Source organism: Megascapheus bottae, chromosome 34, assembly GCF_031878675.1.
Source record: "Megascapheus bottae isolate mThoBot1 chromosome 34, mThoBot2.hap1, whole genome shotgun sequence".
NCBI lineage: Eukaryota > Metazoa > Chordata > Mammalia > Rodentia > Geomyidae > Megascapheus > Megascapheus bottae.
Window position 1 is genome coordinate 7321389 of NC_143542.1, and position 26155 is coordinate 7347543.

Here is a 26155-nt window from a genome sequence, read left to right on the forward strand (position 1 = left end):
AGGAAGGAAAGTCTGTGAGGCTCTTATTTTGACTTGACCAGGAAAAAGCCACACGTGGAGGTGTGGCTCAAGAAGCAGAGCTGCAGCTGGGGGGAGAAGCTAACAGACAGCTTCCAGGCACTGAGTTCAAGCCTTGTTCTGGCACACACCCATGCACACACCCTGGTTTGCAGACTGCTTCCCAAACCGAGCGTTGTCATGGTTTCCGGGGCCCCCCTCCTCGGGTAGGAGTTGTGGCAGGTCCACATGGTGGCACGCAAGTTGTATTCCATGTGCCACGCCAGCACCGGACCGGCTGTAGGCGGCCTGCAGTTCGTCTCCTGGCCGCCTGGCCTTCACTGTGGCGGCCGCGGGCCCGGCATCTGCAGGCCAGGGCAGCGGTGGAGACCTGGAGGGTATCCCTGTAATGCACATAGCCCCTCGTGGGGCTCAGAGAGCCTCGAACTACGTCGGGCTCCGAGATTCTGGCTTAGTCTATATTCACAACCCAGTGGGTGTGGGAATGTTTCACCAGAAAACTTCTGTTTATTTTCGTGCTTGCACTGGCAGCCGGGGCGCTGTCCCTGAACATTCATGCTGCAAGGCTAGAGCTCTGCCGCTGGAGCCACCGCTCCACTTCAGCTTCTGGGTGGTACCCGGGAGGGAAGGCTTCAGCTGGCCCTCCCTGTCTAGGCCAGTCGTCCCCTGAGACCCTCGGATCTCCCCTCCCGAGCAGCTGGGGTCACAGGTAGGTGCACTGCTTGACTTCCGCCAAACAAACCCGTGGCGGGTGATTACTCCAGAGTCACTTGTCCAGAGGGTGGAGCGGAGTGTCCGTGAGGAGCTGGGGTGTGGTGAGGAGCGGGGAGCTAGTCTTGGCAGCCCCCGATCCTCTGGGGACCCTCCCCCTCCCACTGGGGGCTCCTGGCTCCCATGTTCTGGCTGTCCTGGGAAGACATCCAGGGCCAGCTGCGGGGCCAGCCAGGCCGGGCACCGGCCAGGGCCTGGGTCTCAGCTGCCCGTGGAAGCAGAGCAGCCTCCCCCAGCAGGACAGCCAGCGGGCGTCCCATGTCTGTGGGATGGATCTGCAGGCAGAGCGCGTCAGGGCCGTGCGCTCCTTTCCCTCCAGACGGGAGAGGACTGTTGCGGGCTCGTGTGCTTTGCTGTGTGTATCTTCTCATGTGCTGGGGTGGAGGGTGCCAGGGCTCTTGACCTGTGCTTTCCAGAGTTTCCAGGGTACACAGCTGGTAGGTGCTCACCTGAGTGTGTGTGTGTGTGTTCAAGTGTGAAACGTGGCCTGCTGTGCTGCCACAAGGCCTTAGTCACAAGGCACTTGGGTTCTGGAGACGGGGAGTGTAAGGGGGTGGCTGCGTGGATTCCAGAAACGTGGCAGTGCACGGGGTGGCCAGGTGTCTTGGAGATGGGTGTGGGTGCACATTTGTGTAGCACCTCCTGTCATGTCTCACCATGGCCCTTGGAGGAAGGAGATGATGGAGAGGGGAGACAGCGAGGAGAACCCTGTGAGAGGAGGAAGCAGCGGAGAAGCAGCTGTGTCTTAGCAAGGTGATAAACCACCTTTGTTTCAGGCTGTGGACAGGCCACGTAGAGCCTGGAGCAGGGCCTCCCATTCCTCTGGGCAGGAGTGGGGAGTCTGGGGGACAGGGCCCGGGCTGGCTCTGAACACTCTCCACGGTGCCACCAGCCTGGACAGAACCAGCAGCAGCTCTCGGCACCACTTGGAAAGATGGCTCGTCTGGGCAGGGTGTTGGGGCGGCCCCACGCCCCGGCTGTGGATGGCGACGGTGGAGAGAGTTACACGTGAGCGTGGAGAAGATTGGGAGTCCCAGGGTCCTGGCCTTCGTATTGTGCTAGTGGACCCACAACTCGTCCCCAGTCAGCCCGTGGGCACCTGCACACTGATACCAGAGCCACGCTGACCACGGTGGGCTGGTGTGAGACCAGACCTGTGTCAGTGAGCACGGAGACCACGCACGGAGACCAGAGCCACGCTGACCGTGCTGGTCGGTGAGCACAGAGACCACGCACGGAGACCAGAGCCACGCTGACCGTGCTGGTCGGTGAGCACAGAGACCACCCATGGAGACCAGAGCCACGCTGACAGTGGTGGTCGGTGAGCACGGAGACCACGCACGGAGACCAGAGCCATGCTGACCGTGGTGGGCTAGTGTGAGACCAGACCCATGTCGGTGAGCATGGAGACCACGCACCGATACCAGAGCCTGGGTGACCGCGCCAAGGCCTGCGCTGCGTCTCCTGGCTGGATGTGGCTTCCCAAGATGGACCGTTAGGGTCTCACCACAGAGGCCATGTCGCCGTCTGGCTCCCGCCAGCCTGTGTGTCTGGGCTGAAAAGAGTTGAAGACCAGACGGGGCCCACAGGCCAGGCCCACGCGGGCCGGGGGTGGGCATGCGGCTCAGTCCCCCGCTGGCCTTGCGTGTGAGTAATCCGGGAGGCCCAGTCATGGGTCGTCTTGAGGGCGTGCAAACCTGGAAGGCCGTGGCTGATGACAGCTCGTGATGGAGGCCAAGCAGAGCCACGGGCCAGGAAGTCAGCTGATGAGAGCTGTCACGGGGGATGCAGGTCTGCCTGTGAGACCTGGGCGTGGGGAGGGGCTGTCGGGAGGGCCGTCCCACCCCACCTCTCCCAGGCCAGGAGACTCCACGGTCCTCTCTGCCACCAGAGTCACAGCGGACTGGGTGCGTGTAAACCTCCTTCATGCACAGTCTGCAAGTCTCACCGTTACAGCTGGGTGTCGGAGAAACGTCAGCCAGACTACGTGGATATCTCCTTGCTCTGCAGCCTTCCTTGTCTGCTTTTGGAAGTCATCTTACAGAAGCCCTTGGCCCAAATGAACCCTTGTGTTTGAAGACCGTGTCTTAGGCCAGGGGAGGACAGACGAAGGCTATCACGAGTGAGACCCACCTCCAGGGCCCACGCCCGCCGTCCCAGCCACTCAGGAAGCCGAGGTCTGAGGCCAGTTCGGGCAGGAGGAGCTGTGAGGTGCTTACCTCCAGTGAAGGCATGCTGGGTGTCATGTGGAAATAAGGAAGCCATCCTGAATGGACTCGGCAAACCTTAGGTGCAGGTCTGAAGGTGACGCCCTGGGGCGTTCAGGAAGTAGCCGCGCGGGTGGGTAGGCTCTGAGATTGCCTGTCTGCTGATTGCAAACAGGCGTAGAAGACGTGAGGACTTGTGGAGGGCTTTTTGGTATTTGCCCCGAAGCTTATGCCTCGTTCCCATGGCCTTCCACCCCTGGTGGAGGGGACTGGGGTGGGTTCCACCCTGCCTCGAGGGCCCAGGGCTCAGGACAGACCTGTCCCTGCTGTGGGCTCCAACACCTCCAATCCTCAGCCTCCCCGCAGGCCCGCGCCTTCACCAGCCTGCCTGTGAGAACACAGGTTTGAGGTGGGTAGGGATGGGTTTACATGGCCTTCTCAAATAAACGCATTTCCACCTGCGGCTTTCAAGATGGAGAGGACCCCCGGGGAGCGGAGGAGAGCCTGGGCACCTGGGCGTCTGATCACGGACAGGGCGTGTGCCCTGCGCGTCTGGTGTGGAAACAGCTCAGCCGTGGCCGTCGGCTATGAGAGCATGGCATTTGGCTTTGATTTCTGGAGGGAGGCTCTGTCAGGACTCTGCTCCCCCACACCCAGATTCATTCTTCCAAAACGTCAAAACGTGTGTTACTTTTTTCCTTCAACCAAGAGCCCGAGTTTCTGGTGCTCAGATGAGACTGACGTGTTTTCTTTGCTGCCCTTCTGATTTTGGGAAGCAAGCGGGGTATAGAAATGGCCTCAGAATTCCCTGAAATGCAGACTGCACGACGGAGGAGTCCGACAGTCCAGACGGCTTCCGAACTGCCCAGGTCCCTTGAAGGTGGAAAAGGGCATCGCCCATTTTATGGCAGTTTTGATTAGCAGTAAAATATGCAAGTGCGGCCAGGTTATGTTGCAGCCAATTAGCAATAAAAGGAAGCATTTTGATACACACATTAATGGGATTTTAGAATCATTTGCACAGAAAAGTATGGACGCTTTCTATGGAAGGCTCATGGGTGACTTTCTTTTTCGTTTCTTCTTACTTATTGGAAGGGTGGCCGGTATCACTGTGCAGCCCAGGCTGGCCTGGGACCCAGAATCTTCCTGCTTCTGCTTGGCGTGCTGGGTCACAGGTGTGTGCCTTCACACCCAGCCACACCTCCTAAAGGAGGGCCCCTCACGATTCCAGGATTTCCATGACACGTCTGGATGTGGCCACAACGCTGGGGTTGGGTTTTATGTTGGTGACGGCACCCAGGGCCGGTTTTTAAAAGAGAATCGCAAAGCGGCTGTTGGGAAACCTGTGCCTGCCTGCACACGTAATTGCTGTCAAAAGCCGAGTCACCTGTCACCCATCTCCTGGGGACCTGTGACACAAGCCTCTTCCTCTTCTGGGGGCAGTTCCTATGCTCCCTTCCCTCCCCCCCCTTCCCAGCTTGCACAGTCCCTTCACCCTGGGCCCAGGAGGTCCTGCTGGTCCCAACTCCACCGCCGCCCACAGGAGCCATGCCTCAGCCGGCCGCGGAGGGAACCAGCACCCAGGGTTTCAGAGCTCGCGAGAGACCAGGCTCAGTCACAGCAAGAGTGCGGGTGTGGGTGTGGGTGTGGGTGTGTGGCCCTGTGTGCACACTGGTCCTAGAACTTGAACTTGGCCCCTGGATGCCGTCCCTTAGCTTTTTTGTTCAAGGCTGGTGCTCTACCACTTGAACAGCAAGTTCCACTTTAGACTTTTTCGTGGTTCATTGGAGATAAAGAGTCTCAGGGACTTTCCTGCCTGGACTGGCTTTGAACCTGGCTCCTCAGATCTCAGCATCCTCTGAGTACAGGTGAACCACCCACACCTGCTGTCCACCATTCTAAAAGGTTCCAGGGCCATGGCCTGGTGGCCCCGTGGCCAAGTTAGCATGCTGTAAAGGTGCCCACAAGGTCCACGACACGCGCCAGGCCACATTCTTCCTTGGGGACTCTGGACTGCAGTCAGATTCCTAATTGATTCCTTCCCTCCCTCCATCCATCCCTCCCTCCCTCCCTCCCCCACTCCCCTACACGCACTGTTAGCAAGTCTGTTTTCTTCAAGTGTGCATGTCTGGTTTGCTATGGTAGCTTCTGCAGGGCCAACCCCGCAGGCCATCACGCACGCGCACACACGCACACACGCACACGCACGCACGCCCTCTCCCTTCCCTCTGTTCTGGCGCTTGACTTTGTCGCCATCCTTGTCCTTCCTGAACAGTGCACTGCTGGTGAGGGCTTCATGGGATTTCCTTTTTCTCTTCCTTCTTTCGAGTTCTCCGTGGCTAGCCAAGGTGCACGTGCGCTGTGACTTGATGGTAGGGGTTCCTTAGACTTGGACCACGCATCTGGATTAAAACCACGAAGCTGTGTTAGCAGGTTCAGAGTGAAGACACGTGGGCATAACTGACCCTGGTGACAGCCATGGTGTGTTTTCCTCTCTCTCTCTCTCTCTCTCTCTCTCTCTCTCTCTCTCTCTCTCTCTCTCTCTCTCTCTCTCCCTCCCTCCCTCCCTCTCTCTCTCTCTCTCTCTGGACTTAAGTGTGGATGCACTCTCAGGAAGTCGGCAGGCAGGCAGGCTGGCCCCGCTCTCTGTGCAGTGTTCTCTGCATGGTTTTGCCCTACTTTTTTTTTTTTCTTAATACAAAAATAACCAAGCTATTAGAATCTTTTATGATTCAAAGTAGAACATTAGTTTTATTATATATGGAGAATGGATCCTTCAACTTCATGGCATCCAATTATTTCACATTTGCTCACATTATATACTGTTACTTTATTGTATAATGTCCAATTACAGAAACAACTCCGAAGAGACATGAGTTTTCTGGCTTAATGTGTAATTGTTTATTGAGTATTTTTCTCATTATGGTGATTCTTTCCCCCTCTTTTGAATTGCAGTGATAAAAGGAACTTGCTTGGAATTTTGCAAATTGATTATTATGTGGTTAAAGAAAGCAAGTGCTCAGCTGAGCTCCATGTTCCGTGCTTGAAAGAGAGCCTTCTCCAAAAAAATAGTTGTTGCAATAACATGGAAGCAACAGTAAGTTTTGCTGTTGTTTGATCATAAGAGCACTTGTTTAATATTTTTATAGCATGGTGTAATTTACTGCTACACACATTGGTTTGTACAAATCAAGTCCCCTCTGGTTGTTGGTGACTCGTGCCTGTCACCCCAGCTACTCAGGAGACTGAGGTCTAGAGGAGCCCAGCTTAAAGCCAGACTGGGCAGGAAAGTCCACGAGACAGCAGGAAAAGCTCAAGGGCCGCTCCTAGGTCCTGAGTTCAAACCCCAGGACTGGCCACAAAGCCCCGTGGTTTTGGTGTCTGCCACAGATCCGCACGTGTGGGCCCTCTGGACACCCTCAGCCTGCAGCCCCCAGCCACGGGATCTTGCCCTCCGCTGACCCCCAGGGGGCTGTAGACAGTGGCACAGGATCAGGCAGGCGCAGATTGATGCTGTGCTCCCGGTCCCCAGAGAGAACCAGAGGCTCTGGCCCCTCTCCAGCCACCAGCGTGAAAGGCGATGCCGTTTCCTCTGTGTTGTCCGTCCTGTCTGCGGCCCCCAGCTGTCTGAGTCCTCCAGCCGTGGCCTTAGAAGTGAGGGGCACAGCCTGTGCTCGTTCAGGGGCTCCCCTCCCACCTGGTAGGTCACCGCCTGCGGCTTCTCCACAGCCGGGCCCGCCTTGGGCCTGCCTTCTGCCGGGACGTGGCGGTTCTTGGCGCTGGCCTCGGCTGCCCCGTGGCACCCTGCCGGCACCCTGCCGGCGGAGATGTTGCGGTCCTGAGCAGCGGAATCCATGTTTGGGGAGTCTTTGGGGGATTTGTTTTGCACGACGCTGTGGTTTGAACTCAGGAGCTCTCGCTTTGTGTGTAGAGGCTCTCCTGCACAAGCCATGTTTGCAGCCTCAGGTAGAGTTTTGTGCCTTTGCCCAGTTGCCGCTCAGCCTTTCTGTCTAAGCTCCTGTGGCCTGGGTCGCAGGCGTGTGCACCGTACTCAGTTTGCTGGTTGACTTAGGTCTGGAAAACGTCTTTGACTGTGATTGTGACGTCTGCTCAAGCGCTGGGGCTGCCTTTGGTGTGCATTAGATTCAGGTGGCACACGTCGTCTGAACCTTGCATTGAAGGGTGCCCATCTTCAGTGCTGTCAGAATCGCCCCATCCCGGAGTCAGCGCTCTCCGAGAGCAGCCTCCATCCCCGGCCTCCACCCAGCTTTCCCAGCAGGCCCTGGTGTTCTGGCCGGTGTGAGGGGCATCCGTTCCTCGTTAGAATTTTTAGCTCAGTTGTCACCCCGAGGCCTCGGAGGCTTGTGACAGGGACCCGAGCCCAGAGCTGAGCCTCCCTGATGGTAATTAATGTTTACACGACATGACAGGCACAAAATGGAATCTCTTCCAACACCCTTCATGCCCTGATCTTCCACCCGTGCTGTGTGGGAAAATTAATTTGCCTTGAACAAACGGTGGGTTTTCCTCAATTTATTTGTATAGTTTCAGTGATCGAGAAGAAATGTAAGACTGAATGTCACCCTTCCATTAGTTCGAGTAATTGAATCCACTAATGGAACAAACCGGCCCCTGTTTAATGACTTGAAGAAACGGAGAGGAGAGGGTGTGTGCTGGAGGGGGCAGTCTTCCTGCCAGCACCCAGCAGTACCCAGTTTCAAAGCTCAAGAACCTTAAAACTTGGCGGGGAATTACAGATATGGCTCTAGTGACCCAGTGGTGTCGCCCGGACGTTGCTGCAGCACAGGCAGTGGTGCTCATGAGGTACCGGAATAGACAGGAGAGGGCACTGGAGCAGTGGGCAGTGCTCAGGGTGGAATCACCGCGTCTCCAGTCACGGGGACTCAGTACTCCCCATCTCCAGGCTCCTCAGTGCTGAATGTTTAGTGGTCCCCCAGTTGAAACTCAAGGTCATTCTCATTCAGCCTTGATCTTCATCCAGTGTGAGGGGGGTTGATGACTCTGAGAGAGAGCAACAGTGAGCAATAGAAAATTAGGGCCTGTCCATTTCTTGGTGATATGGTTCAGACAGGCACGGAGGGAAAGAGCGAGGAATAAATGGATGAATGAAAAGATGAGTGAATGGGGAGTAGATAGATAGATGGATGGATGATCAATCAGTAAATGGAAAGGTGGATGGATGGATGATGGATGATGGGCAGATGGGTGGAAGGATGGGTAGACGGATGGATAATGTGTAGATGAGTGGAAAGCTAGGGAGAGGTGCGTGGGTGGAGAGACGCTGGATGGATAGATATGGATGATGTGTACAGGGATGGGTGGAAGGGTGGGAGTGGATGGTGGTGAGAGGAGAGGTGATGATGGGTGGATGGAAGGATTGACCGATGGCTGTGTTGCCTAAGGACTCAACCTCGGGATTTTCTTGATGTCTCTGAGGTGTGGTCGGTAGTACAGGGATGACTTTGTGGTGAGTCCACTGGCTTGGACCGTTCTACAGTGTAAGGAGGTGTGGAGAGCAGAAGCAGAGATACTGTACGTTGTTCTTCCTCCTCCTCCTCCTGCTGGCTAGAGCCAGCTGGCAGAGGAAGCCAGGAATGTGCTCGCTGGCCGTGGTGCATGCTCACCTCACCCCGTCACCTGGCCGTGGTGCGTGCTCATCTCAGCCTGTCACCTGGCCGTGGTGTGTGCTCATCTCAGCCCGTCACCTGGCCGTGGTGTGTGCTCACCTCAGCCCGTCACCTGGCCGTGGTGCGTGCTCACCTCACCCTGTCACCTGGCCGTGGTGCGTGCTCACCTCACCCCGTCACCTGGCCGTGGTGCGTGCTCATCTCACCCTGTCACCTGGCCGTGGTGCGTGCTCATCTCAGCCCGTCACCTGGCCGTGATGCATGCTCATCTCAGCCTGTCACCTGGCCGTGGTGCATGCTCACCTCACCCCGTCACCTGGCCGTGGTGCGTGCTCACCTCAGCCCGTCACCTGGCCGTGGTGCGTGCTCATCTCAGCCCGTCACCTGGCCGTGATGCATGCTCATCTCAGCCTGTCACCTGGCCGTGGTGCGTGCTCACCTCAGCCCGTCACCTGGCCGTGATGCATGCTCACCTCAGCCTGTCACCTGGCTTCAGGGTGAGTCATGGCGTTTTTGTTTTGCCTTCCCAGGAGTGGCATGTGTTGGTCACGGGAAGTGCGCGGTGGGCATCAGTGTGTGACAGAGCAGAGGCCATGGGGGCGTGGGTGTCTCTGATCTGTGCACACCCGTGGTGGACAAGGACAATTTTCTGTGTTTTACTGATGGAGCTGCACTCTGCGTGTGCAGTAGCTGTGTTGTCTGAGCAGTCGCCCCTCCCTTCAGTGTGCAGCTCTGGGCTTTTAAAAGTGCGACTTGGTTCCAGTGCACTCGATCCTCGTCGTCTCTACATCTGCTCTCGCTCGGGGCCACTTTCCAGACTCTCAGCATGAACTGAGTGGCGCGTGGCACACATGATTTCCCAGAGTGTGCCAAGCCCTGGTGAGCCGGAAGTGAGGGGCAGCGCCCCTCCCCGTGCTCCCCATTCTCCAGCTCTCCCCGTTCTCGCTGCTCTCCGTTCTCTGCACCCATGCTGCTTTCTTCCACTCCGGTGGGCTGCGCGGAGACCACTCTGTGCATGGACCGCTGTGGTGCCGTCCTAATCCCGTGTCTCCTGTTTTTGTGCGGTTGGGATTGGGACTTGAACTTGGGACCTGGGCCATGCCTTGCCTTTTTTCCTCAAGGCTGGTGCTCCACCATTTGAGACACAGTTTCACCTCTGGTGTTTTGCTGGAGATAAGAGTCTCACGGATTGGAACGTGGTGGCTACTCAGGAGGCTGAGATCTGAGGATCAAGGTTCAAAGCCAGCCTGGGCACAAAAGAACCCCAGACTCTTATCTCCAATGAACCTCTAGAAAATGGAAGTGGGGCTTGGCTCGAGGGTAGGGGGGTAAACCTTGAGCTGAAGAGCTCAGGGACAGCACCCAGGCCTAGTTCAAGCCCCATGGCCCACCATTAAAAAAGAAAAGTCTCATGGACTTTCCTTCCTGAGCTGCCTTTGACCCGCCATCCTCAGAGCTCAGCTTCCGGAGGCGCTGGGATGACAGGCGTGAGCCACTGGTGCCGGCTCTGATTACAAAGTAAAGACACTGCTTAAGCCCCTGACAGTAACGAAGACGGCACGTGAAGAGGTCGCCGAACTGCTTCCAGCCCAGCAGGTTTCTGCATTTGGGAAATGCCGAACGCACTGTCCACGATGACATGAGGCTGTGGGTGTGGAGGTCAGGTCCCTCTCCGCCTCCTGAGGAGCTGGGATCTCGGGCGTGTGCCACAAGTGCATGGCTCACAAGCCTTTCCATCTTTTAAGTCTGCACTGCTCGCATGTGTGAGGAATTTACGCTCATTCCTTGATGTCCGTGGGGACCCCGCGGGGCCTGGGGTGACGTGTGTTGGAGGCGTGCAGGTGGACTGCTGACACTTGCCCAACTCCTGGCCCCATGTGGTGCTGAGTGTGGGTGCTGGAGGCCTGGCTCCTGCCTGGAAATGGAGCCTTCACCACCTCTGAGCGTCGTTCCTGTGTGTGTGTGTGTGTGTGTGTCTCGCCGAGAGGAGGGAGCCCAGGCGAAGAGCTGTGTGTGGTTTGGTCTCGGCCACCCTGTCTGCCCCTGTGTGAAGTCAGGACCGCGGTGGGGAAGGGAAAGCTCCTTGTCTGCCGCTGTGTCTTCCTTCCCCGCGCGCCACGATGAAGGGACACAAGGTCTGGACGCCTAGCCTCTGCCCAGATAGGGTCCAAGCCTGTGGTGGCCGCTGGGGATGGCATGCCTTGGCTTGGCGTCTTCCCGGCACCAACTCACACGTGGTGTTGTCTCTGCTCCCCTCGCAGACCCTGAGCTGGGGGTTGGCACACGGCCCGAGCACGGCAGTCAGGATGCCGGGCCCATCGTCCCCAAGATATCGGGCCTAGAGAGAAGCCAGGAGAAGAGCCAAGACTGCTGCAAGGAGCCCATCTTTGAGGCCGCGGTGCTGAAAGACTCCCGTCCTCCGCTCCCGCCAGCTCGCCCCCCGCCTCCGGTGGAGCCCCCACTCCCCCCGGCCCAGCGCCCAGAGCCTGCGCCCCAGCCTCCTCCCGCTGCCTCGCAGCCTCCGCCGGGGACGCCAGAGGTCCAGCTGCAGCCCCCCCCGCAGCCCCAGGCGCCCCGGCCACCCAGGCCCCCGTCCCCCATCCAGCTGCCCCACCACAGCCTCCCCGGGGTCCCGGCCCTCCCGGCCCAGAGCCTGGCCCAGCCGCTGTCCGCATACACCAGCAGCAGCCTGAGTGTCAATAGTTTAAGGTGAGTCCTCGTCCCCCTGCCAGCCGGAGCCGCCCCGCACAGCTGGCATGTGGGCAGATCCTCGGAGGAGGGGGAGGAGGAGGAGGGGGAGGAGGAGGAGGAGGAGGAGGAGGAAGTCTGGGCCCTGGTAGGCCCGTCCCACCCTCCATGTCTGCACGTGCCCTGAGGAGCACAAACCTAAAGGGAGGGAAAGGACTGGGATGTGGCTCAAGTGGTAGAGCGCTTGCCTGGTGTGCAAGAGGCCCTGGGTTCAGAACCAGGGGCAGCTGTGGCCCCCAGAAGCGGGAGAGGAGCCTGTGTCTCAGGCAGTCAGCTGTGGAGACATGGGTGGGTAAACCACCACAAGGCCAGAAGTGGCACTGTGGCTCAAGGGGTAGAGCGCTAGCCTTCAGCAAAGAAGCTCAGGGATGGCGCCCTGGCCCTGGGTTCAAGAGGCAGGGCTGGCCCTTGAATGGCCGCAAGCAGAGAGAAGCCTCCTTCGTTCTCTAAGGCAGCCCTGGCTCATTTGCCGTTCTCTTCCCCCACCAGCAGCAGCAGGAGCAGCACTCCGGCCAAGACCCAGCCCGCCCCTCCCCACCTCTCCCACCACCCGTCTGCCTCCCCGTTCCCCCTGTCCCTGCCCAACCACAGCCCCCTGCACAGCTTCACGCCCACCCTCCAGCCCCCCCCACACCCTCATCACCCCAATATGTTTGCCCCACCCACGGCTCTGCCCCCTCCGCCGCCGCTGACGTCGGGGAGCCTGCCGGTGCCCGGACACGCAGCCGGGGGTGCCTACTCAGGTAGGTGGACGGGGGGGCCCTGCTCACCCCAGGCCGCACGCTGACGGCCTGGCTCCCGGAGCCCGCGTCTCGTTTCCCCCAAGACCTTGGTAGAGGCTGCGGGTTAAGACGGCGGGGCACTGGTGGCTCTCGTCTGTGGTCGTCGTTCCTCGGGGGCTGAGGTCTCCGGATCCTGGCTCAAAGCCCGTGAGACTCTCACCTCCAGTTAGCCAGCCCAGTGCTGGAAGTGGAGCAGTGGCTCGCGTGGTAGAGCGCCAGACTAGCGTGAGAAAACACCTGAAGTTCCATCAAGTTTCACCCCGGTACCAGCACCAAAGATGAGAATCCATTGGTTCTCGTGGATTGCGGCCTTGCTCTGCCGGGGAGAACCTTGTGTGACACTGCGTCCCCGAGTTTCAAAGCCAGACCCAGTGTTAGACACGTGTAAGTCAGGCCGGCATTGCAGGGACGTCAGCCATATCCCACCCCAAGCCCGTGAAGAGGGCGCAGGAGCCTTGTCCCGTCAGCCACCCGGCCCTGGTGTCCGCCTGACCCCGGCGCTCGCGGAGACGTCTCTGGACGGAACGTGGCACGCTCGGGGCCCCTGGCTCTGTAGTCCCCTGCGGTCGTGGGGATCCGGGCCCGGGTCTTCTCTGCTGGCGCCCGTCCCAGGCATCGCCGCGTGTCCTCCTGGAGGAGTCCTCCCGGCTCAGGGCTCCCTCCTCCCCTCTTCCAGAGCAAGACATCCTGCGTCAGGAGCTGAACACGCGGTTCCTGGCCTCGCAGAGCGCCGACCGCGGGGCGTCCTTGGGCCCCCCGCCCTACCTGCGGACGGAGTTCCACCAGCACCAGCACCAGCACCAGCACACGCACCAGCACACGCACCAGCACACCTTCACGCCCTTCCCGCACGCCATCCCGCCCAGCGCCATCATGCCCACGCCGGCACCCCCGATGGTGAGGACACACGGGGCGGGGGTACCCCAGACAGACGTGGGAGGACACGCGGGGGCGGGGGTACCCCAGACACGTGGGAGGACACGCGGGGGGGGGGGGCGGAGGTACCCCAGACAGACGTGAGAGGACACGCGGGGGGCGGGTGTACCCCAGACAGACGTGAGGACACGCTGGAGGACAGGGGCTGGTGTACCCCAGGCAGAGCTGTCAGGACATGTGGGGTGTGGCAGGTGGGAGGGTGTGGACAGGTTTCGTGGGGAGGGCCTGGGCTGTGGGCTGGGGACAGGGCCCCGACCCCGTGACCCCTGGCCCCTGCAGCCGGCATGGGTCTGGCGTGGGCCCCCAGAGCCTCGGCGGGCGTTGGTTTCAGGAGAGCTGGTCTCCAGGCAGGAGTAGTTGTTAGGATGCTTCCTTGCTGAATTGTGACTGGTGAAGTAGATACGTACTTGACCGTGAGGCTTTTTAAGGTCTGCCCTCTGTGTTGCCTGGGGGGACGTTAACTAGTTCACCTGGCACACCCTGCTTGCCGTCGTGGGTGAGCTGTGTTCTGCAGCTCCACACTGGCCCCCATCAGCTGCCCAGACCTGTGACCTCTGGTGTCCTGACCTCAGGTCCCCAGAGGCAGCATTGCCTGAGAAAGCAGTAGATTCCAGACACCACAGGCTGGGCATAGGTGACTCACGCCTATAATCCCTGCTGTGCAGGATGCTGAGATCTGAGGATCCAAGGTCAAAGCCATCTGGGGCAAACAGAATCAAAAGATTCTTATCCCCAATTAACCAGCCACAAGCTGCAAGTGGAGCTGTGGCTCAAGTGGTAGCTAAGAGACAACTAGACCCAGCACCAGAGTACCAGAAAGACAGAGACCTTGTTTTCAGTTCTAAAAGAAATGGCTAGGCGGGTGCAGGAGCTCAGGCCTATAACCCTAACTTCTCTGGAGGCTGAGATCCGAGGAGCCCGGGCAGTAAAGTCCGTGAGACTCTTATCTCCAATTAACCACCAGAAAACGGGAAGTGGGGCTGTTGGTCCAGAGGTAGGGTGGTTGCCTTGAGCTGAAGAGCTCGGGGACGGGGCCTGGGCCCAGAGTTCAAGCCCCACAACCAACCAGAGGAAAGAAGAACTGGTGAGGTTGCAGTGAGTCAGAAGACAGCTGAATTATAGTCTTTCTGGAACAGCAGTAAAGTTGAAGTGGCAGGGAAGGAAGCAGTGGCTAAATCAGACCGACATCGACCCCCTGGGACTGATCGGAATCCCTGCCTGTGTGTGCCCCTTTCCGTGTTTGCTCCGTGCCTGTGTCTCCACGGACACTGGAAGGAGAAGCCTGTCGCTCAGGGAAGGAGGGCAGTAGGGAAAGGCCCCGGGTGTGTGTCCGGGGCCACGTGCCGTGGAGTAACTTCTGCTCTGGTCCCTTTGCAGTTTGACAAATACCCCACCAAGGTTGACCCCTTCTACCGGCACAGTGTGAGTCTCCTCCCCTCGCCACACATCCCTGTCACCGCGCCCATCTCTGTGTCCTCACCACCCACCCAGCCCGCTGGCCGCTCGCTCTCTCCTCCGCGCGCACGCCCGCAGCTCCTCTCTGTCCCCTGCTTGCTCTCCATAACAACGCAGCGCCCGCTTCTGAGATGTAGGGCCCCCCAGAATTCAGGGGTGTCTTTCCAGAAATGGGGGGAGCTCTAAGTCCAGGTCCGAATTCAGATGGAAGCCTCCCTCTGCAGGAAGCGTCCTTTACTCTCTTGGCTCTGTAGAAACTTGTTGTTTTGCTGTACAAGGAGGAGAGCCTGGAGACAGCACAGTTACTCTTTATTTGCTCTAAAAGAATATGGGGTGGGGGAGACTTTATTTTACATGAATTTAAGAACCTGTCCCAGATTTCAAATGGTGTGCTTGGCTCCTTCTGTGGCAAGAGGTTCTCCATATCCCGAGACTTGCGAGCCCCTGGCAAGCCCTGAGATTTGGGTACTGCATTGTTGTGACTGAGAACGTACAAGTCTTTCCTGGGGTTCAGAGGCGAAGCCAGGGAGCAGGGCAGAGTCGTGCTAGTCCTCTGGCCCAGCTGTTCTCACTTGGGTGTCGGATGGTGTCCTGTTGCTCCTTAGACGAGATCACTTATTAGTCAAGAGAGTAGCTGAGAGTCACAGCTGGAAAAAGTTGCAAATCAAAGACATCGTTTGCCGTAGAAGTCTCAGACCTTGAGAGGGGCTTGGAAGCGGGCACAGCGGCTCTCACCTGTCGTTACAGCCACCTAGGGGACTGAGATTGGAGGATCACAGCTTCCCGGGCAGCCCAGGCCAACAGCTCCACAGTGAACCAGCAAAAAGCTGGGAGTAGAGCTGTGGTTCAAGTGGTAGAGTACCAGCCTTGAGCGGCGGTGGGGGTGGGAAGAAAGCAAGAGCAGAAAATCCTGATTCAAACCCCGGTGTAAAAAATACATTTTTATAAGAGAAATTGGAAAGGCGATTGGGGTGACTCACCCCACCTGGGTAGATGTGCTAGCAAAGGTGCCCGCAGCACTGCGTGACAGAGCCCGGCTCTGCCTCCTGCAGGGGCCCTCCCCGACAGACCCGCTGACCAGAACAGTCCCCACAGGAAGCTTTCTGGGTGAGTCAAGTGTAGATGGAGAATTTACATGGAGACCTGGGTTTCTGGAAGGTTCCTGTCTCCGGGGAAGGGCAGTGTGTCTGCTACGGCAGACCGCAGGAGGCCAGCGGTGGAGAGAATGACAGGCCAGTCAGGCAGCAAGGCCCTCGGTCTCTCACTTGGACCAATGAAGCCTGGGGAGGCAGGGGAGGGAGCTCGTGGGCGCAGGTGGTGGGTGTGATTCCTCTGCTCTCTGGAGCTCTCTGTGAGGGTTCCTGCCTGTCACCCGGCATGGCGGTGAAACGTGGTACTCTCCAGTCTCCCATGAAGGGGATTAGCGTCTTATAAAGGAGAATTAAAATGCAATGTGCTCAAGTATCTTAAACACAATTTTAGACTTAAAAGCAGTTTTAAATGAGGGCACTTGGCTTGCAATCACTGTTTAAGTGGATTTAGTTCAATATCAATTAGTCTGGAAAACTTTCCTTCCTCGTTGAAATGAAGTCTGGGGCATCAGGCAGAAGGTGGGCTCCCGAGCCGGACGGGAGGCGGGGGGTGAGTCCCAGCCGAGGCCATGGCAGCAGACAGTCTGCGGAGGGGAGAGACAGTCGGGTTCTCAGAAGCGCCATGCACAGGCTGCCAGGGCCGTGGGTCTCCCTCAGAGGTGACCCAGGCCGGGCGCAGTGGCTCAGCTTACCTCTGGAGTCCCAGCTGCCCGGGAACTGAGATCTGAAAGTCCAGGCTCAGAGCAAAGCCCAGGCAGGCAAATCTTACCTCCAGTTAGTGGCCGGACGCCAACACGGAGCTGTGGCTCAGGGTAGAGTGGCTAATTTTGGGCGAGACAGGAAACAGACAGCACCAGGCCCTGAGTTCAGGCCTCAGCACTGCTACACGCGGTTTTCAGGGAGGGAGGACGTGGGTGCCGTGTGTGAAGCCATGCTGTGTTTACACTCTTCCTTTGTGAGCCCATGGCATCACACACTTCATTCTCAGGCCAGGGTGCGGCCGGGTGGCTGGCAGAGGCTACTTCCCCCAGGTCACTTGCTGACCTTGCCATGAGGGGTCCCCTTTGCACACAGAAGCCCTTGTACCTGCTGCTCGCTGCCGAGAGTTGGGTCGGGAGGCTGTTGTCGCTGTGCCTCTCCCCACGTGCCCCTTGACCGCTCAAGGCCAGTCCCTTGGAAAGACACGCAGAACTGTCCTGTGAAACTGCCCGGCAGCCCTAATGAGGCCGGGATGGTGGAGAGCTTCCCTTCTCTTCCAACTATGAAAAAATCGAAAAGCACTAATTGAGTTTTAATGGTAGAAAACCCTGGCAACTCATAAAGACGCGCTTCTCGTTCTGTCTCCCCCCCTTTTTTAAGTCTTTTTCTTTCTAATTAACTTGTAATTTTCTGTGCATTGTCCTGGGCGTGCTCTCCTGTTTCCCTAGTCGCTGTCGTTGTGTCTGTGTGTGTCAGGATCCCCAGCGGTAGGACTCTGGGCTCTGCCGGGTCATCACCAGCAGAGCCCTGTCCGGCTCGTCCGGCTCCTCCGGCTCGTCCGCTCATAACGCTCTCCCGGGACACCATTTGTTAGCTGGTCAATCCTGAACTACTTCTAACTTTCTGAGTTCACCCTTCATGGCACGTCTGTGATCACTCCATCCCGCTTCAAATTCCATGGTGGTGGTGGTGGTGGTGGCAGGGCCCGGGGGCAGCGAGCAGGGGTTGGCGTGTCACCCGCCTCCAGCTAAGACCTTTTTCCCTGTCTCTGGCCGCAGCTCTTCCACTCCTACCCGCCCACGGTGTCTGGCATCCCCCCCATGGTCACACCCACAGGCCCCTTCGGCTCCCTACAGGGAGCCTTTCAGCCCAAGGTAAGACCTGGAGGGGAGGGTACTTGTGTGCTGCCACACGGGGCCCACGCTAGGCTGGGCAGGGGCAGGGGAGGCGGGGGGGGGGGCGGGCAGGGCTGGTCTAGAGCGGCCCATTTGCCAAAGTCATTGTGGAGCTCAGAGTGACAGGCTTTTCCTCTGTGTGTCCAGTATGAGAAATGCAGCTTCTACCTGTGCCGAGATTTGTCCTAATTCCAAAACCATTCAGACTGTGCATGCATAATACACAGCATGCAACTGACATCTGTACACACATGGGTGTGCACGCAACGCATCGATTTGCACATACACACTTAGGTACTGTCTGCGTGCAAGCATGCCGACACTTTATATACTTACCTACAGAGACGGATACTGCATATATATACTATTTATTTGTGTGTCTGTAATGGGATAGGGACATGGCTCTGTTGGTATAGTGCTGCTCCATAGGTGAAAGGAAAGTACATGCACGCATACGTATTACTAATGTAGTTCCATAGATGAGAGAGAGAAATACAGGATAAGTGGATAGGTGAATGGATAGGTGATAGGTGGATAGATGACAGATTGATAGGTGAAGGGATAGATGGTAGGTTGATAGGTGGATGGGTAGGTGATAGGCGGATGATTGACAGATCAGGAGGTAGGTGGATGGGTAGGTGATAGGGCGGATGATTGACAGATCAGGTGATAGGCGGATGATTGACAGATCAGGAGGTAGGTGGATGGGTAGGTGATAGGGCGGATGATTGACAGATCAGGTGATAGGTGGGTGATTGACAGATCGGGAGGTAGGTGGAAGGGTAGGTGATAGGCGGATGATTGACAGATCAGGTGATAGGTGGGTGATTGACAGATCAGGAGGTAGGTGGATGGGTAGGTGATAGGCGGATGATTGACAGATCAGGTGATAGGTGGGTGATTGACAGATCAGGAGGTAGGTGGAAGGGTAGGTGATAGGCAGATGATTGACAGATCAGGTGATACTGTCAGGAGGTAGGTGGATGGGTAGGTGATAGGTGGGTGATTGACAGATCAGGAGGTAGTGGATGGGTAGGTGATAGGTGGGTGACTGACAGATCAGGAGGTAGTGGGTGGGTAGGTGATAGGTGGGTGACTGACAGATCAGGAGGTAGTGGATGGGTAGGTGATAGGCGGGTGATTGACAGATCAGGTGATAGGTGGGTGACTGACAGATCAGGAGGTAGTGGGTGGGTAGGTGATAGGCGGATGGTTGACAGATCAGGAGGTAGGTGGATGGGTAGGTGATAGGCGGATGATTGACCGATCAGGAGGTAGTGGATGGGTAGGTGATAGGCGGATGATTGACAGATCAGGAGGTAGTGGATGGGTAGGTGATAGGCGGATGATTGACCGATCAGGAGGTAGTGGATGGGTAGGTGATAGGCGGATGATTGACAGATCAGGAGGTAGTGGATGGGTAGGTGATAGGTGGGTGACTGACAGATCAGGAGGTAGTGGGTGGGTAGGTGATAGGTGGGTGACTGACAGATCAGGAGGTAGTGGATGGGTAGGTGATAGGCGGGTGATTGACAGATCAGGTGATAGGTGGGTGACTGACAGATCAGGAGGTAGTGGGTGGGTAGGTGATAGGCGGATGGTTGACAGATCAGGAGGTAGGTGGATGGGTAGGTGATAGGCGGATGATTGACCGATCAGGAGGTAGTGGATGGGTAGGTGATAGGCGGATGATTGACAGATCAGGAGGTAGTGGATGGGTAGGTGATAGGCGGATGATTGACAGATCAGGAGGTAGTGGATGGGTAGGTGATAGGCGGATGATTGACAGATCAGGAGGTAGTGGATGGGTAGGTGATAGGCGGATGATTGACAGATCAGGAGGTAGTGGATGGGTAGGTGATAGGTGGGTGACTGACAGATCAGGAGGTAGTGGATGGGTAGGTGATAGGTGGGTGACTGACAGATCAGGAGGTAGTGGATGGGTAGGTGATAGGTGGGTGACTGACAGATCAGGAGGTAGCTGGCCTTCCTGACAGGCCTTGCACCCTACTTCCTGCTGTGGAAATGCCCTGGGCGCTTGCCCTGCAAGGCTCTGGCCCCAAACTGGCACTGCTGGGGTACCCCAGGTCATCAACGGGGAACACTGGGTATCAAGGAAACCGAGCCACAGTGTTCTGAAGGTCTGACCCTTACTGAGTACTCCGCACACACAAGGCCAACTTCAGCCACCACCGAGAGCAAAGGGGACTCTCAGGCCCAGGAGGACAGAATCCCAGGCTGAGGCCCGTGCTTGTGTGCGAGGCATGGGGTAGGGCGAGGAGACGGGGGAGCTGACGGTACCTCGGATGGCCTGGCGCACCTGTCCACCTATCACCTACCCATCCAGCTACCGAGGGGCCCCAGACCCAGCATGCACTTCCCTGAGCCCCAAGGCATCTCTGCACTCCTCCTGCTCCTTCCAGCCCTGGCCCCGCCCCCCTAAGCAGGGACAGGCTCTACATGCTTCCCAAACCAGCCTGGTAGGTCATTTAATAAATTAGACTATTTCCCTCAGTCACAATTAGCCAACCACACAGAAAACTACTTCTGGGCAGGAAAGTGTCTCTCCTGGTGTTGGAAATAGCCTTCGTAGACCTCCTGATTGAATATGCAGATTGCAGCTCATTAGTGGGGTTCTTCATATGTATGCTAATCAGCTGCTAACGACTCCCGCTTGATTGTTGGCTGTACAGCTGCTGAGTGCTTTTCTTCCTTGCCTTCTTTCCTTCCCTCCTTTTCCTCACAAGCTTCACGCCTAAACAGGAGCTTTTTTTCCACAGATTTAACTCCGGGTGTGGTGGGCGGGGGGGGGGTGCACATTTGTGCGAATTGTGACTTATTGAATAAAATAACGAGTGTACATTTTCAGTCTTTTTCCAAGCAGCCTAAAGTAGACATTTTGCTTTTGATTCGGCACAGAAGCTAATGTTGTTGGTGATATTTAAGAATGATATTTTGAATGGGAAAGACAAAGGCAGCATTTCATGGTGGAGCAGGGTACCTCCACATTCCTTCCTCCTGTCCTGTTTCTGCCACTGCTAATGGCTCATTACAGAGAGTAATTTCTGGTTATTGTCTGCCTGTTAAAATTTCAAGTTAGCTTTAATGTCTATAAAAACGCTATCAGCCGTTCGGATGAGATGCACCTGAGTCTGCAGATGACAGCCCCACACCAGCTTGGCTCTGGAGGCAGAAGGGAGAACAATGGACCCCACACAGGATGGTGGTCCGTGCAGCCCCCCGCCGGCCCCCAGTCCTGAGCTCTCCACCAAGAATGTTCCCGACTTCCTCCCTGCTTCAGAGGCCGTGGACAGGAGGAAACCTCTGGGCACCGTTGGGAAGGGAGGGGCAGGCAGAGGAGCGAAGTCCGGGGGTGGGGGGCCCCGGCCGACATGGCCGTTTCATGCTTCTGAGCTGTGGTCTCGTTCCTTTGCAGACATCCAACCCCATCGATGTGGCAGCCCGGCCCGGTACCGTGCCACACACCCTACTCCAGAAAGACCCAAGGGTACGTGCAGCCACTAACACTGGGGCTGGCTGGGGGTCAGGTCCCCTCGGAGGAGCCAGGCCGCCTGGCCGGAGCCCATGGCTGGGTCCAGGCTTACCGGCTGCTCTGTCAACCACTCCAGGAGCCTGCACGTCTCCAGGGGACAGTAACTGAGGATATATAGATATAGATGTAGAGACAGATAGATAGATAGATAGATAGATAGATAGATAGATAGATAGATGTCTGTTGTGGTCCTGGGACCTGAACTCAGCCCCCTTCACTTTTCACTGAAGGCTGGCACTCTACCTATTGGCCCACACCTCTTTTATTCCCAGCTGTTTGGTGGTTCATTGGAGAGAAGACTTTCAAAAGATTTTTCTGCCCAGGATGGCTTTGAACCTCAGTCCTCAAGTCCCAGCCTCCTGGGCAGGGCGGGTGGCAAGCAAGCACAGCCAGTGGGGCACCTGCTCTGAGTGTTTCCTTCTGGAAGTAGGACTGGACCTCAGTCCCGCATGTCCCTTTCCCTGACTTGGAGGCCAGTGTGGGGTGGAGGGCAGCCAGTGCCCGCAGAGGGAGGAGGGAGCTCTCCGTACAGCTCTGACACCTGTAGGCGACATACCGGTGACGGCTGGGAGCCTGGCTCTGGTATGGGGAACAGGGCTCTCGTGTCCCTGAAGCCCTCCACCAAGGGGGTTCTGCTGATGTGTGACCGAGGGGTGCCGGCCCCCGGCGCAGCCTGGATGGGGCCTAGGGTGGGGGAGGGGACCCTTGGCACTTTTGATAGTGTGAAAATGAGTTAATTATTCTCTAAAAGGGCTTCATTTAAAAGTAAAATTCTAACATTTTTAATTCCCTCTCCTAATGAAGCACTACAAATTTGTTAATTAGAGCGATTGTTTGAGTGACAGGCGTGTAACTGGGTTGTCATTTTCTCTTCACAGCTGACAGATCCTTTCAGACCCATGCTGAGGGTAAGGAAACAGTCTCTGACCTGTCTCTGCAGCCCCTGTGTGACTCCCTTGGGTTTAGAGCACAAGCCTGCGTCCAGGAAGTGTGAGGGGCTAGAACAAAGGGCCCCGCCTGGCCGCGTGGTGGGGTGGCCCGGGGAAGCCAGGCAACACAGGTAGTAGACGAAATTCAGCCATGGCAGAGTCCTGAGGCAGACTCAGACCAGCCTAGGATTTGTGACCGCGCGCCCCCGCACACCCTCCTGAGCAGGCACTGCCACACCCTGGGTCAAATTCAGTCCTTAGTGGGTCCCCTCAGTCCCACTGTGGGTCTCTTCATTTTGGCAGGAGTAGACCTGGGACTGCCGTACGGGGCCAGGGCAGGAGATGGTGGGGTGACTGGACAGTGGACGGCCTGTCACCGGCTGGTGCTGTCAGGGAAGAGGGAGCAGCGTGAGGGAGGGGTCCTCGTGGTCTCAGACACCCCGAGGAGGCTCCGCCCCGGGTGGTGCCAGCAGCAGGCCAGGGTGAGGGTGACTGACTGGTCCCCACAGAGTGAGTGGGGTCCCCCCCTTCTCCTCCTCGTAGAAGCACACAGCACCCACAGCAGGAACCAGTGCTGGACCTTGAGGCCTTCGCCATCTGGGCTACAATAAAAACCTATTTCTTGGTAGCACAGGGCTCGGCAGACATCAGCCTCGGGCAGCTGAACCCAGGCCCTGCCCACAAAGTCATGGTCCCACATCAGCTCTGCCCAGACAGACAGACAGAGGCAGACACAGGCACTGACAGCACATGCTGGGGCCGGGCCTGTCCTGTGCCCCTCCCAGCATGGAGGCGGCAGGAGACTGAGCTGAGTCTTTCCCTGACCACGTCCTCTCTTCTCCCTGCAGAAACCGGGGAAATGGTGTGCCATGCACGTGCACATCGCCTGGCAGATTTACCACCACCAACAGAAAGTGAAGGTTAGAGCTGGGCTGGGGGTGGGGCCCGAGGGGCGGGCCGTGTCCCAGGGGTGGGGGCTGGGCCCAGCACACCGAGCCATTTTGGAGTGGCCACTCAGCAGTCCCCAGATGCCATGTTTTCCTTTCCCATGATTTAGTCAACTTGTGGATCACAGAGATAACATGGAAGGAACCCCAACATAAATGTAATGGAAACCTAGCTACAATGATTCAAAGTGAAAAGATCAAAGATACTTAAGCAGAGAGAAGCCTACAGTGTTTGGGGAATTTGTTACTTTGTTGCTTTTTTTTTGGTTAGTTGTGGGGTTTGAACTCAGGGCCTAGGTGCTATCCTGGAGCTCTTTTACTCAAGGCTCTTTTCACTCCTGTGTTCTAGTGGTTCATTGGAAATGAGTCTCTCAAGCGATGTGTGATGGCCCACGTCTGTCATCCTGGCTGCTCAGAGGCTGGGATCTGAGAATCAAAATTCAAAGCCAGCCCGGGCACAAAAGGACCTGAGACTCTTATCTGCAGTTAACCTCTAGAAAACAGGCAGTGTGGGGCTTGGCCCAAGCGGTAGGGCAGCAGCCTTGAGTCTCTCAGACTTCTCTGCCCAAGCTGGCTTCAAGTTGAGATCCTCAGATCGCAACCTTCTGAGCAGCTAGGATTACTGGCTTGAGCCTCTGGCACCCCACTAATAATAAGAACCGGACAGCAAGAGAGACCGGGGCAAGATCGCTGTGATGCTGTGTGTTGGTTCCCAGACTCCTGCTCTTGCTCCCACACCCCTCCAGTGAGCTTTGTTCACTTGTCCTGTGTCGATAGGCAGGGTTTAATTGGGAGCCTCGTGCTTGGGCACAGCTGGGGGGTGTGGGGGGCCCAGCTGGGAGCACCGAGCGTGTTGTGCTGGCGGCAGAGCTCTCTGTGGGTTCTCTTGGAACAGCAGTGGATGCAATGTCCTCTCCCCTGGGCCCCATTAGTGTCACTCCAGCAGGTGCCTTTCCAGAGAAAACCCAAGCGGTTTCCGCCTCCATTACCCTGGTTCCTGTAGTGAGATTGAGCTGGGGCCCCTGGCTGCCTTTCCCTCTCAGTACACCCCACGAGCTGTGGGCCCTGTGGGTGCACGCTTTGTCTAATGGAGCTGTGCCAAGCACCCTGCGATATTAACACTAAATAATTTAGCAACCGAACTAAAGGAGGCGCTCATAGGATTTTTTTAAATAGATGTAGAGTGAGCTGAGCCCCTGGTATCCACCGGCCGCTTCCTGTGCCAGGCTCAGGGCACACGTCTGATAAACTCATGGAACGGGGCTGACCCCCACACAGGCCAGGGCGGGAACGGTCTGGTGGGACCCCAGGTTCTGGTGGCTGTGGACATGGGAACTCGAGGCCTCCCCGAAGGCCTGCCAGCCTCCCACGTGCTGGGCAGGGAGCTGGGCCACGGAAGGAGACTGAACCATGAGCTCAGGGTGGCCGGGTGAGAGGATCCCGATGGTCTCCTGGTCTCGGCTGACTTCCTGCTCTTCAGAGAATGAAGGGCGATAGGGAGAGGAATGAGCTAACCTCCCTCCACTTTCATTTGTTTTTCTTTGCATATAAGAAAAAGCCTTTGAAAATCAGCTTGAAGGCTGGCAGTGTTGTTAATAATGCGTTGCCTGCTCTCCTGAAGTCATTATGTAATTAATTTACACAGCAGATTATTCTGCAGAATCTCCTGATAAAACGAGCTTTTAACCACTGAGCATTTGTGTGTGTGTGTGTGTGTGTGTGTGTGTGTGTCAGTTCTAGGGCTTGAACTCAAGGCCTGGGCACTCTCCTTGAGCTTCTGTTCAAGGCTAACACCTGACCCCCTGAGCCACAGCGCCACTTCCACTTAGCAGGCCATTGGAGAGAAGTCTCTCCTGGGCTGGCTTTGAACTGTGATCCTCAGTTCTCAGCCTCCTGCATGCTAGGTGTCAGGCAGTACCAAACCAAATGCTGGCACCTCAAGCCTGGGGAAACAGCATCATCAGTGATTCTGAGAGCAGTACCACGTGAAATACAGGCGCTAGAGTCGCATTCCCCCGGCGGGCAAACAGCTCAAAACCGCAGAGCAGGAGCCTGGCCAGGGGAGACACCGGTACCCACAGGCCTCGTGGCCAGTCTCCCAGGCTCAGCCGCTTCCCGAGATTTGAGCGCTGACTGCTTTGCATTCGACGGCTAAACTTGCTTCTGACTAGGGGTCAGGGCTCCCCCTGCACCCCACATGCCGAGCCGTTTCTGCCGATTGGCAGCTCTCTAACCTGCCCTGGGTCTCCTGTTCTCGCTGTAGAAACAGATGCAGTCAGACCCACACAAGCTGGACTTTGGCCTGAAGCCCGAGTTCCTGAGCCGGCCCCCGGGCCTCTTTGGAGCCATCCACCACCCCCACGACCTGGCGAGGCCTTCTACTTTGTTCTCCGCCGCTGGTGAGTCCCTCGGGGCTGGGGACTGCTGGACCAGGCCCACCCAGAGTTGCTGTGCACACAACCCTGTCACCTCCCCACCCACGCGCAAGCAGCCAGCAGGCATAGATCCCACGCTTTCCACCCTCCAGCTCGCAGTCAGCTGTCTGGGGACATACTGGGGGCTCGATTGCTATAGCTCCTTGTGCTAAGACAGGGCGACAGTAAGAGCCGTACTGGGAAGAAATCAAGGATTTTCTCCCTGACTTTCACTGGAGCCAAGTGGGTGAACTGGCTGCTTCTGCTTCAGTCGCTGTGGAACCGGGAGCCTCCCCGGGTGGTGTGCTGCCATGCAGCCCTGCCCTGCACCCAGGCCGTGATCGGCGTGTACCACACAGAGGGAGGGTGGTAAAACTGCATGTGGCTGGGGACAGTGGAGGCCTTGCCGGGGGGCGGGGGGTCCCTCCGGGGAGTCAGGCCTCTGCCAGGGCGCGTGGAGACCCTTCAGCTTGTCCATGTACATGGCCCACGCCCCCTGGTGCCTGCTCTGTGGCTTCCTCAGACAATGGAGGCCCACCGGACCCCACCAGGCCAACCACCAGGGCTGAGAAGTGGCATTGTCACCAGCGCCTGCTCCATCCCTAGTCCTAAGCAAAGAGGGGAACTTAGATACAGAGTGGTGTGGGGTTGGGCCCTGAAGTGGCCTCTATAAACCTGTGAGTCCGGCCCTGGGTGCCCTTCCCTTCTGTGAAGCCAGCTTGTGCCTTGGCACAACTGGACTTTACCCACCATGGTTCGTTGGTGAGGCATAGGCTTGCTTT

General features: G+C 57.3%; 1 protein-coding gene and 1 long non-coding RNA gene across 2 annotated transcripts in view; both read left to right on the forward strand.

The window, feature by feature from the left end:
* The window catches only part of Auts2 (activator of transcription and developmental regulator AUTS2), a 674097-nt gene extending 648564 nt beyond the window's left edge, over window positions 1–25533 (forward strand). Inside the window, exons 7-16 of the mRNA XM_090324087.1 lie at window positions 10906–11353; window positions 11882–12135; window positions 12851–13071; window positions 14488–14532; window positions 17414–17509; window positions 20967–21038; window positions 21962–21991; window positions 22861–22932; window positions 25223–25358; window positions 25487–25533. Of these exons, the coding sequence (XP_090180213.1) occupies window positions 10906–11353; window positions 11882–12135; window positions 12851–13071; window positions 14488–14532; window positions 17414–17509; window positions 20967–21038; window positions 21962–21991; window positions 22861–22932; window positions 25223–25358; window positions 25487–25533 (1421 nt within the window). The remainder of the gene's footprint in view (window positions 1–10905; window positions 11354–11881; window positions 12136–12850; window positions 13072–14487; window positions 14533–17413; window positions 17510–20966; window positions 21039–21961; window positions 21992–22860; window positions 22933–25222; window positions 25359–25486) is intronic.
* On the forward strand, window positions 18738–19190 carry LOC150042785 (uncharacterized). The gene is made up of 3 exons (XR_016533574.1): window positions 18738–18774; window positions 19045–19101; window positions 19147–19190. It is a non-coding gene; the product is annotated as an uncharacterized LOC150042785 (long non-coding RNA).
* Window positions 25534–26155: the final 622 nt, after the last annotated feature.